At 45.8% G+C, this 12,767-nt stretch overlaps 2 protein-coding genes across 11 annotated transcripts in view; both read right to left on the reverse strand.

Moving 5' to 3' along the window:
- The window catches only part of tcf23 (transcription factor 23), a 3,669-nt gene extending 2,382 nt beyond the window's left edge, over positions 1 to 1,287 (reverse strand). The window contains exon 1 of the mRNA XM_080491426.1: positions 1 to 1,287. This exon is cut by the window's left edge and continues 608 nt beyond it. The gene's annotated coding sequence lies outside the window, so the exon portion shown is untranslated.
- Positions 1,288 to 4,451: 3,164 nt separating this feature from the next.
- On the reverse strand, positions 4,452 to 11,450 carry ephx1 (epoxide hydrolase 1, microsomal (xenobiotic)). 10 transcript variants are annotated; one of them, XM_080490313.1, is made up of 11 exons: positions 11,351 to 11,436; positions 11,041 to 11,178; positions 10,784 to 10,869; positions 10,050 to 10,281; positions 9,263 to 9,443; positions 8,949 to 9,164; positions 7,776 to 7,905; positions 7,468 to 7,682; positions 6,763 to 6,871; positions 6,510 to 6,632; positions 4,486 to 5,112 (listed from the first exon to the last, which is right to left on the reverse strand). In XM_080490313.1, the coding sequence occupies exons 4-11, from the start codon at positions 10,230 to 10,232 to the stop codon at positions 4,902 to 4,904; spliced, it is 1,368 nt and encodes a 455-aa protein (XP_080346439.1). In that variant the 5' UTR covers positions 10,233 to 10,281; positions 10,784 to 10,869; positions 11,041 to 11,178; positions 11,351 to 11,436; the 3' UTR covers positions 4,486 to 4,901. The 10 variants fall into 10 exon arrangements, with proteins under 10 accessions (XP_080346437.1, XP_080346439.1, XP_080346444.1 ...); XM_080490318.1 differs by having other exon boundaries at positions 10,050 to 10,243; positions 11,351 to 11,429; XM_080490319.1 differs by having other exon boundaries at positions 10,050 to 10,243; positions 11,008 to 11,178; positions 11,351 to 11,429.
- Between the last annotated feature and the right edge of the window lie 1,317 nt (positions 11,451 to 12,767).

The raw sequence follows: 12,767 nt of genomic DNA on the forward strand, positions 1-12,767 counted from the left end.
CTGCTCTACATCACTGCTCTTCATCGCTGCTCTACATCACAGCTCTAAATCACTGCTCTTCACCACTGCTCTACATCACTGCTCTACATCACTGCTCTTCATCACCGCTCTACATCACTGCTCTTCATCGCTGCTCTACATCACAGCTCTACGTCACTGCTTTTCATCACTGCTCTTCACTGCTCTTCATCGCTGCTCTTCATCACTGCTCTTCATCATTGCTCTTCATCACTGCTCTACATCACTGCTCTTCATCACTGCTCTTCATCATTGCTCTTCATCACTGCTCTTCATCAACGCTCTACATCACTGCTCTACATCACAGCTCTACATCACTGTTCTTCATCACAGCTCTACATCATGACTCTTTATCACTACTCTTAATTACTACTCTTCATCACTGCTTCTTCTTATTAGTAGTAGTGGTATTAGTATTATGATTATTATTAGTAGTAGTAGTACTAGTAGTAGTAGTAATAGTAGTAGTAGTAGTAGTATTTGGTGAGTACAGTCAGAATAAAGTGTCAGCTCTTATTGTTCATTTGAAAAGTTTCCCAGCAGGAAGTCAACCAGTCCAGACCAGCGAGAAACGATCAGAACAACCAACCAAATGTTTCCTTTCTTACAAAGTACACAACAGAAACGTCCAGATTCCAAAATAAGATTTTCAGAAACCGCAAACAAAGTAATTTCACCTTAATTCCATCATTATTATCATTGTAATGTGAAATACAGTGAAACGAAGCAACAAATAACAACTGCAAACATTTCAGTTTGTTTTAATGTGAAGGAGTTCCAGTATTCTCTGTGTGAGGCTGTTTTATTGTTCACGTGGCAAAAAACAAATATTCAGTCAAAGCTGGATTATTTTAAAACTAGAAGTGATATTCAGAACATTAAAAGAGAATCCTTGTTTATCTGTTTCTGTAAGAGGAGCAAAGATTGGCCCCTTTTTATTTTATTTTGTTTTGTTTGTCTTCATCTCTTTCTTCTTTAGTTGGGAGATAATCCCAACGAGACGTGCAGAAGATTTGAAAAGTGTGTTTTTAACTTTTGTTAATGATTTAAACCGTTTCCCAAACAAACGGAGAAAACTGTCCTCATTCAAAGTGAATTGGACGAGGGTGGAGACATGGAAAGTTCAGGAATAGTGTCTCATGACGGGAAGGATGTGGCGACACTCGTCCACCGATATTCCATTCAGAGACTTTAAAGTGATTTTTGTCCCTCAGATTGTAGACGAGATAATCTCAGTCATGACGTGAGGAAACTAAACAAGATAATATCCTGTTATATAGTTGAATTTTCTGCACGTTAAATACAATTATCTCTACGATTCTTACATTCTTTAAACTTGGATTCCTCGGTGAATCACTCAGAAAGGGAGTATTTTGTGTGTAAAGTTTACACCTGCTGAGGTTCCGGCTCTGACCCGCCGGTTCGGCGCCGGTTCGTCCTGCTGAAGGTGAAGTTCAGATTAACGGATTTCTTGATTTCAGAAAAGTTTGACTGGCTGATTTCTCCCCGTCGGGTTTTCCTGTCTCACGTCTGAGTCCGTCCTACCTGTCTGGAGGACAGCTGCCTGCTGCTGCGTGGCTGCCGGGGGTCTGGACGGGGGTCTGGACGGGGGTCTGGACGGGGGTCCGGACGGGGGTCCGGACGGGGGTCTGGACGGTTCCGTCGGGGGGCTGCAGGACTCTGGGAGCTGCAGACCGGCTGCTGGCTCACTGACATCAGACCTTCTAGAGGATGGACCGACATGATGCTGGAGAGCAGAGCTGCTTGCGTCTTCAGCGTCTTCAGCGTCTTCAGCGTCCCTCCTTCTATCTCCCCACCATCTTCCGCCGGTCTGAGCTCGTCTCCGAGGCCGAGTCACACCGATGCAGTGCAGGACGAGCCTCTCAGTTGGTTTTCTGTCCTCAGAGCGTCTCGGTGCTTCAGTCCATCTGGTTCCTACCCGTCTGCCTCTCTCTCTCCCTCTCTCTCTCTCTCTCTCTCGCTCTCTCTCTCTGTCTCTGTCTCTCTCTCTCTCTCTCTGCCTGTTTCCTTATCTGGTGAGGTAATGTGGGGAACTTCATGTGGTCCTTATCTCAGTCGCCCGGTCATCCCGATCCTCCCCTGGACGCTGGCTGGCAGCCTGGCGGTCCGGGGGAGTGGAGGCAGCTCTGGACCTTGGGGAGAGGGAGCTCTGAGAACAGCTGGAGCTCCGGACGGCGTTCAGGAGGGGACGAGCATGCAGCTGTCTGGAGGGGAGGGGGTGGGGGGGGCACACCACATCTGTCTGATCACAGCCGGGGTTCACCTTCACAGCAGGGGGTCAAGCTCTTTCACCAACTCCAATGTTTACCTCCGTTCTGACATCCAACAACCACATCAAGACGGAAACTCAATCCGCTGACCAGCAGCCCAACGAGACGGAGACAAATGTGTCCACTACGTTTCAGACGGATTATTGTAACGCCGTGTCTTCAGATAAAATGAATCTAAAAAAGTTAGACAGCAGCGAATGAGAGCAAGTTACTGAGAGGATCAAACTCCTGCTCTGTAAAACTTTGAAAGGCCTGAAAACTTCTCACCAGTAGAATAAAGAGGTGGAAATTACAAGTTACATTTACTCACATTACTGGAACGGAGTCGTTTTTTTTTTAGTGTTTTTAAACTCTATAATTTTACTTTTACTTAAGTATGTTTTTTAAAAATAAATATTGTACTCCACAATAAAGATGGAGACTGAGTCTGACCTCGGTGGTACGAATGTGAAGCTAAACCTCGTCCACTTCTACTGAAGTCGAACTAAAAAAACAACAAAAATAAAACCATGTGAAGCTTCGGTGGATTTAACAGACGACTTCAGCTTAAAGCTCAACAGAGACAACAGAATAAAAATAGAGAGAATATCTATCGGCTCAGGTGTCAGAATACTGGAGGATCGATTCCAAAACAGGAGTTTTCTGTCCTATAAGAGATTTAAAGGAAAATATCATTTGGCCGGAGGAAGAACCTTGAGATGAGACGCTGGGTTACAGAAGGTCCGTCCTGCCCGTCATGAAGCCACGCAGAGCGTCTCCAGGCATCACAGCAGAGCGTCTCCAGGCATCACAGCAGAGCGTCTCCAGGCATCACAGCAGAGCGTCTCCAGGCATCACAGCAGAGCGTCTCCAAGCATCACAGCAGAGCGTCTCCAGGCATCACAGCGGAGCGTCTCCAAGCATCACAGCGGAGCGTCTCCAAGCATCACAGCGGAGCGTCTCCAAGCATCACAGCGGAGCGTCTCCAGGCATCACAGCAGAGCGTCTCCAGGCATCACAGCAGAGCGTCTCCAGGCATCACAGCAGAGCGTCTCCAGGCATCACAGCGGAGCGTCTCCAAGCATCACAGCAGAGCGTCTCCAGGCATCACAGCGGAGCGTCTCCAAGCATCACAACAGAGCGTCTCCAAGCATCACAGCAGAACGAGACTAATAATAACGGACGTAACCGTCTGAAGAAAATCTGGGGAAAGGACATGTCCTGGACTGTAAATTAAAAAGTATTGGAGGGGGTCGTCTCCAACATGGAGGAATACATTAGAGAAGACAGACGCAAATTTTAGTCAGTAGAAAATGATGACGACTCGCCCCCCCCCCCCACCCCCCCCACCCACTTCTTATCTAGTCAGTTATTTCCATTCTATTTTTTATATCTGTATTTTTTTTATTTATCTATTTATATAGTCATTATGATCATTATTATTTTTCTATTCTATTTAATTTATTAAAATTTTTGTATTATCATCATCATCATTATTTATTCATTTATTTATTTAATTTGTTGTCTTCTGTCACTCTTTGTTCGCCTGCTTTCCTTAAGGTGGAAGTGGAAATTGAGGATTGGAGGGAAAAGAATGCTTAATGACCTCAGTATGTGTGAGTCCTGTTTAAATCTCTTACTTTTCATTTGCTATAAAAAAAAAAATTATATATATATATATATATATATAAATAGAAAATAATACAGAGACTTACTGGAAATGATCTAAGCTGGAAATGCCGAGGAAAATGTGGCACATTCAGATTGAGATTCTTCCCCGATGACAGAATGTTTTAGATTATTTGGGGAAATGGAGGAATCAGATGATGAAGCAGTGACATCATTGTTTGTTATTATATAAATGTAAAATCTAATAAAACTTTGAATGACAAAAAAACAACATTATTCTGCAGAGATTTATATTAATATCATTATATACCATTATTATTATTTAATTAAGATTAATTAATTGTATTATTTTATTAACCAATATATATTACTAATATTGTAGTACTCCTTCTCTGTCTGGTAGAAGATGAACCATCCAGACTGCCGGAGTCACTTCTTCTGATTTAACTTGAATGTTGCAGGAAGAAACATGGAACTCAGTTCTTCAAGGTACTTTAAACCGATTTACCCCCACAATAAAAACTAATCTGATTACTGTGTATTCATTCATCAGTCCGTGACCACCGGAGTCAGAATAAAGAAGTTTCGGCTTTATTCTGAAATTATAACATTTTCAGAGAAATCCTTGTGTTTTAATTCGTTTCCGTGGAGAGATGTAGGAGTACGCTATGAAAACGTTTCTACACTTAAAAAAATAAATAAAAAAAATCTTTAACAAATTAGTCAAATTACTTTTGCTTTATTGTTTTTTTTACTGAAGTCAACAGTTTTTAGTTTGTCTGGACCTTTAATGTTGAAACCTGGAAAATGTCCATGAGTGCTTCTTATACTGTGGAAAAGCTCCTCCTCTGACCGCTCTGAGTCAGGAACAGAGCAGACACCTCATATAATGATCGCAGCGCTCCAGAGCGGCTCCTCGGTGTCTGAATGATGAGGAGGATTTACACTAAGACACTTTCTAAAATGATTCTAAAGTCCGCCGCTCTACTTCTTCTGCTTCTTCTCCACCATCTTGACGAACTTCTGGATGTCCTCCGCCATCAGCTGAGGCTCCTCCATGGCGGCGAAGTGCCCCCCCCGCGCCATGGGCGAGTAGCTGAGCAGCCGCCGGTACTTCTGCTGCACCCACAGCTTGGGGCTGTGCATCAGCTCGTCGGGGAAGCAGGCGAAGCCGGTGGGGACGTAGAGCGGCATCCTGCAGACACACAGGAGGGCTTCAGGGTTCATAGAGCAGCTCAGCTTCAAACAGCAGGACTGGACTTCATTCACCAGACCGTCCTAACTGGAACAACCAGCAGGACAAACAATACCAAGACTCTTATTTTGAAACTTCACACTTTTTTTGGTAACGACTAATATAACATATTACTATTTCCAAACCAGTAATCAGATTAAAGTTACTTCTCTAAGTCACCGTGCATTACTATTGTAGTTACTATTGTAGCGTTACTATTGTAGAGTTACTATAGTAGAGTTACTATAGTAGCATTACTATTGTAGAGTTACTATAGTAGTTACTATTGTAGAGTTACTATAGTAGAGTTACTATTGTAGCATTACTATTGTAGAGTTACTATAGTAGTTACTATTGTAGAGTTACTATAGTAGAGTTACTATTGTAGCGTTACTATTGTAGAGTTACTATTGTAGCATTACTATTGTAGCGTTACTATTATAGAGTTACTGTTATAGAGTTACTATTATAGTGTTACTATTGTAGTGTTACTATTGTAGTTACGATTATAGAGTTACTATTGTAGAGTTACTATAGTTTCTATTGTAGTGTTACTATTGTAGAGTTACTATTGTAGAGTTACTATCGTAGCGTTACTATAGCAGAGTTACTATTGTAGCAATACTATTGTAGAGTTACTATTGCAGCGGTACTATTGTAGAGTTACTATTGCAGTGCTAATATTGTAGAGTTACTATTGTAGAGCTACTATTGTAGAGTTACTATCGTAGAGTTACTATAGCAGAGTTACTACTGTAGCGTTACTATCGTAGAGTTACTATTGCAGCTGTACTATTGTAGAGTTACTACCGTAGAGTTACTATTGCAGCGGTACTATTGTAGCGTTACTATTGTAGAGTTACTATCGTAGAGTTACTATTGCAGCTGTACTATTGTAGAGTTACTATCGTAGAGTTATATAGCAGAGTTACTATTGTAGCGTTACTATTGTAGAGTTACTATTGTAGAGTTACTATTGCAGCGGTACTATTGCAGCGGTACTATTGTAGAGTTACTATCGTAGAGTTACTATCGTAGAGTTACTATTGCAGCTGTACTATTGTAGAGTTACTATCGTAGAGTTATATAGCAGAGTTACTATTGTAGCGGTACTATTGTAGAGTTACTATTGTAGAGTTACTATTGTAGGTCAAAGGTTAATGTGTCTCAGCAGGACGTCAGGCAGGGATCAGCAGAGTTTGGAAAAACCAGTTGTCATTTTTTCTGCTTTATGTTGGCTGTTGTCAGCAGCTGCTTAAAGTAACTAAAAAGTAACTTGTAATGTAACTTAGTTACAAAAAAAACCCTAACAAGTAATCAGTAAAGTAACTAAGTCCACAGACACATCTTGTTCTCACCTGGCGTGCGGCTGGTCCAGGCCTTTGCCGAAGTTCTCCTTGTAGAACCTCATGGAGGACACGATGCAGCCGGACGTCCAGTAGATCATCACGTTGGTCAGCAGGTCGTCCAGAGAGAACTTCCTGTTACACACAGAGCGTCTTCAGAGACACACACACACACACACACACACACACACACACACACACACACACACACACACACACACACACACACACACACACACACACACACACACACACACACACACACCTGGTGAGTCCTCCATCCTCCAGGTTCCTGAAGTCGCGGCTCGTCCAGGTGGAGAACTTCTCCAGGATGTAGGCGGCCAGACCCACCGGCGAGTCGTTCAGCCCTCGACCTGAAGACGGAGAAACGACACGACGTCTGTGAGGCGACGGCCGGAGGAACACGGTTCCTCGCAGCACGTTCTCATCGACAGAATCAATCCTGACTTGGTTTTCCTCTTGTTGCTCGTGGAACCGTCCGATTGGTGAGTCGCGGAGTCGTCCAGCCTCCCTGCTGATATCCAGGTACTATCAGCTCTGTATCGTCACTCCCCTCCTCTACTTTCAGCTGTTTTCGTCTGCGTGTATTTATTCATATATCGCTTTATATGTATGCATTTTACCAAATATTCACTAAACCAACTCACCCAAATCTCCAGGGATGATTTCTCATCATCCGAGGACCAAGCGATTAGATTTTCGGACGTTAACGTTTAAACGTTTCTAAATAAATCCTAAAAAACTGCTAAAAAGTTTTCCCATCCAAAGTGGCTGAGAGAGGCGCCTCATGGGGCAGATCAGCGTCTGTTGCCATGGAGACGCTCCCTCTATCCATGTGACTTTTAATTGTATGCTCTCCTCCTTAAGGTTCGATTTGAGTCTTCGACCATCTCGTGACGCGCCGGGATACTTTTCAGGGTTCCACCGACAGAACGTGTGCGGTTCTCACCCACAGTGTCGGGCTTGGTGGCCTGGATGTGCATGTAACCAGATTCCTTGACGGACTCCAGCACCAGCTTGTCCATGCAGGGGTAGAGGCGCTCCGTGTCCGTGGCGGTGAAGCCGAACAGCCCGGGGAAGCGGCGGCCCAGCAGGATGGACAGGGTCATGGTCAGGCCCGGTTTGGAGGGCGGAGCAAAGTTCACGTGCAGGCCCTTGACGTTCCTGCAGGGGGGGGGGGGGGGGGAAGGAAGGAAGGAAGGAAGGAGAACGAGTGAGCCGGGGCGAGGTTTCCGGCGTGCGGGCGCCACGTCGTACCTCGGGTCCAGCTGAGCCATGTTGGTGGTGACCAGCCAGCCCCAGTCTCCCCCGTGGGCGTAGAACTGCTGGAAGCCCAGACGCCTCATGAGCTTGTGGAAGACGCGCGCCGCACAGACGGAATCGAAACCTGTGGACAGACGGCGTTCAGCGTCCCGGTCAACCTCAAAGACCCACGAGCCGGAACCTCGACCCAGACACACGACTTCACTGAGTCTCAGGAGTGAAAAAGGTCTCATCAGCCTACACACACACACACACACACACACACACACACACACACACACACACACACACACACACACACACACACACACACACACACACACACACACACACACACACACTTATTTACCTGCGAGTTTCCAGTATTTCCTCCAGTTCCGCTACTAGTCAGCCAACATGGCAACCTGCTGTTTCACTTCACTGTTTAACGGCAGAATTACTTCTGTGGCCGTTATATTTGTTATAATTAGTCATTAGTTGTGCAAGTGGCTTTTCCTTTCTCCAATTTTTTAAAGTGAAACCTTCAGTCTCGCACTCCCTCACTCATCACTACGTTAATTCTGCTGCTCTGTCGCTGCAACATGTGACCAAAAGGTTCAGGAGTTAAAACAAAACCCTGGAAGTGAACAAAACTGTGTTAAACATTTTAAATTAATTTCCACAATTATTGCATTAATTTTGACAGCAATGTTTCTTATAGATTATTAATTATTATTAAATTATTATTTTTATTATTATTGTTGTCTGCATTGTCATTTTTACATCCTGTGATATCGTTCTCGTCCAGCAGGCTGGTTTCGGTGGTGGGCCGCATGTTGGACGCGCTCGCCAAAGTCCAGAAACATCTGCTGTGGAGTCCCTCCTCCACAACCCCCGGGAGAAAGGACTGGAAACACACACACTGGGTCACGGAGACCCGCCAGTGTGTCGGGTCAGAAATCCTCATCTCGTCTCATGAGTTTGAGAAAACATCAGAAGAGATTCCGTGTGTGACGACCTTCACCCTCAGCACTCCATTCTTCAGCTCCGGGACCAAAACGTGCGGGAACTCGCCGGGGGCGTGGAGAAATGAGCAGTGAACGTCCCCGCTCTGGATTTCAGCGAAGTTCTGCGCTCTACCGAGCGTAGCTCTAGTTAGAAGAAGACAACCATCCGGGTTCAACTCACCCTTCTTACGCGGCGCCGCGGAGAATCCGTACCCCGGGATGGAGGGACACACCACTTCGAACACGAGGTCGTCTTTGTCCGACGGCTCCGTCAGCAACGGGATCAAACCGTAGAACTCGTAGAAGGAGCCCGGCCAGCCGTGCACCATGATCAGGGGGACGGTGCGAGTCCCCTCGGGCACCTTTGGCTTCACATGCAGGTAGTGGATGTCGAGGCCTGGGCGGAGGTGGAGGAAGGGAGGGGTTACCATGGTGTTCTTCATGTGTGCAGTGTGTGTGTGTGTGTGTTTGGGGGGGGGGGGGGGGGGTCCTCACCTTCGATGGAGGTTTTGAAGTGGGGGTACTGGTTGAGTTTGTGGACCTGTCTCCTCCAGTCGAAGTCGTTCCTCCAGTAGGACACGACTGTCTCCAGGTACTGGGAGTTGAAGCCGTAGGTGAAGCGACTGTCCTCCAGAGACGCCACCGGGCGGGTGAGGTCGATCCTCCTGTGGAGGTCCTGACAGGATCAGACACAAGGTTTTGGACGTCAGTACAGGACATCTGGAGACCAGGACCTGGTTCCTGTAGGAGACGCTGCAAGTCGTATCGGTCGGAACACGTTGGCTCACACACACTTCGGTTGAAAACTTCGTTAATGAGGTCATATTATACAACTTCTCCTTGATTCTCCTCATTTGAATATTGGATCATAGGAGCTACATTCAGAATCTGCTGTGTCTGTGTGAGCTGGTCTGGCTCCGCCCACACATGCCCATCTTGGGAAGAGCAGGAAGTACTTCTTCCCGTGGTGCCATGTGCCAGAGCAGAGCTGCCTAATTGTGGGAGGAGTCAAAGGGAGGAGCCTACCTTGATTGGGATTGGCTGAACCCCCGATGACACTATATAGGGTTTGATTTCTGATTGGCTGGTTGGAGCAACACACTTTTTAAAACCTGAAACAAGCCAGGGACAGAGAGGACAGACTGTCTTCACTTCTGGGACGTCAGTCCAGGTATGGGGACGATTAGTACTGCTTGGAGCAACACACTTTTTAAGTGGCGATTTGTAAAAATGAAGATGGCGGCAGAGTGTAACAGCGCGACCGACAGGTGCCAGGACTCACCTGCAGCTCCTCCTCGCTGGTGGCGATGGTGAAGGGGCGGATGGAGGCGTCCTCCTCGGTGCTGGGACTCACCCCGGGACCCCACCAGCCGTCCACCGACGTCAGAACCTGCTTCCTGCTCCTCCGAGCCACGAACCAGACCAGACCTGCCATCAGGAGGCCGAGCAGCAGCGCCGTCACCATGGCGACGAGGCCTGTGGAGCCAAGGTTCACGGTGGTTGTCCCCAAACAGCTACGTACAAAAAACGATGTGCTCATGAACCGCCACAAAAACACCAAGTCTCGTTGTTTTGTCTTTCAGGCTGCAGGTTTTCTGGCGACATCTTAATCATTTTTAGGATCAGAAGAACAACCGGATGTGGAACCCTTCCAGCAGCACGGGAACATGAATAATCACAGACACCGACACAGGACTCCTGCTGATCTGACGGTCATTTTAGGAAATGTCTGAAGAGCCTCACACAATCGGCACACATAAACAGTAATCTGAGTCATGCGCAGCGTCCATCAGCCAAAAGATTAAAGTGTCTGTGTTGTTGTGTCGGTGGCCATGTGATGGGATTAGAGAGCTGAGCGGCTCTTTCACCGAAAGCTGCTGATCAGCCAGGCAACACAAAGGTTTCTGTGTGTGTGTGTGTGTGTACTAACTGACCTATCAGAGGGGTCACCCACCCCACCCGGGGAAAGGTGTCACAGTGGAAGGTTTATACCAACTTTTCACAAAAACTACTGACCTGGATTGGATGAAATCTTCAGGGATGATTTGTCATCATCCACGGGCCGATCGATTAGATTTTGGGACGTTTTCGGCTCAACGCTTCTGAAAGAATCCCCCCAAAAAACTGAAATCAGCACCCGTTGCCATGGAGACGCTCCCCGCTCAGTGTTTCACACCGTGACGTTGTGATGGAGAGTAGATTTTGCGAAAAGTTGGTCAAATACATACATAAATACAAACCAATAAATAAATACACGCAAATGAAAACACAACCTCCTCGGCCAACTTCATTGGTCGTAACAAGCAACAGCGCCCCCTCGTGGCCCGGCAGGCTCACTACATGGTTGTCAGTGTCTCCCAAACAGAAACACTCACTGTTTCCGCTCTACTCTTCATTAGAACGTTTTAGTCCTGAATAAAGGGAGTTATGACAACATGTTATAACGGGTAGATATAACAGAACCACACAGGCTGGCTGAGGAAAACACAACATGTGGACAAAGTTTGAAGCAGCTCGCGCAGATGAAGCCGTCAGCGGGTGACATGTCCTCGCCGCTCAGCGTGTCTTCACCTGTGGACTCACCTGAGTCTCCTGAGAAGACGTCTGGGGTTCCGCTTCTCTGCCCGGAGGTCCGCGAACACTCCGACACAAAACTCACAGTGAACTACGAGCTGAGGAGGGGACACAAAACTCACAGTGAACTACGAGCTGAGGAGGGGGGGGGGGGGGGGGGGGGGGGGGCCGGGGCATGATGGGAAATGTAGTTCTGGCCTCTAAATTCAGATGTTTTAAAGGTTCATGTGGAAGGTTTTGTTTTTTGTTTGTGAGCGTCACGCCTGTAATCAGATCACGTGATTTCCCATCACGTATAAAGAAAAATAAATCTCTTTTTTTTTTTATTTCACACACACACACACACACACACACACACACACACACACACACACACACACACACACACACACACACACACACACACACACACAGTTATTTCTCGACATCTGAGAGACAAGACATGTTCTGTTCAACGACAAAAATACTCCATAAATCATCTTTTTATGTAAACAAACTACTTTCTTCAATATATTCTAATATATTTGGAATAATTTCTCGACATTATATTTCAGCTTTTTCCTTCTATCGTGTTTGTTTTTCTTCTCAGGAGTTTCCCTGATGCACTCACATAAATCTAATTATTTGATATCATATGCAGACTCATTCATGGACTCTAACTGGATTTGATTTGTAGAACTGGACGATGTGGATTTATTAGTTTTACATGTTGAAACACTTCATCACGTCACAATGAATTATTTTAGCACTTTGAGATTTACTAATGTAAATAAGCGTAATACAAATAAAATGCATTATTATTATTATTGAGGAAAAAAAGTGCTGACTTCATGTCACATGTCCAGGATTAATAGCAACAGGCTGTGTGCATGAATAAATACGACTAATAAATAAACAGTACAGATGGTCAATGGAGAATTCATCAGTTCTTTGTTGTGATTTGGCATTTTGTGAGCAGATTAGAGGAAACGCTGCCGGGATTAGAGACTAAACCTGCTCTGTGCAGCATTAGGAAAAAATAAAAAGAATTCTGACTTCATGAAAACGAGTGTAAAAGATACCGTGTGACGACAGAGGAGAAATCAGTGTGTGTCATCAGAACGTGGCTCTGCTGGACGCCACCGCACTGACCTCTGGGACACGTCCACTGACCTCCGTCTGTGGACACAGCTGGCCGCTCGGTTCACGTCACACGCAGACAGACAAACTCTCTGCCAACGTTTCTGGTCCGAAGCTCATTTCAGTGCGACTGCAGCAGATTAAAGAGAGAAAACTGGGCAGACGATTTAAATCCTCACGCCGTTCACTTTACGGTGAATAAAAGAACAGTGGGGGGGTGGGGTGGGGGGCAAACATCAAATCAGCCCGTTTACATGAACTGCTTTGTCTCTACTTATCCTCAATTCTAACAAAATATGTATGAAGA

The sequence above is a fragment of the Lipophrys pholis genome, assembly GCF_963383615.2.
Source record: "Lipophrys pholis genome assembly, chromosome: 21".
Taxonomy (NCBI): domain Eukaryota; kingdom Metazoa; phylum Chordata; class Actinopteri; order Blenniiformes; family Blenniidae; genus Lipophrys; species Lipophrys pholis.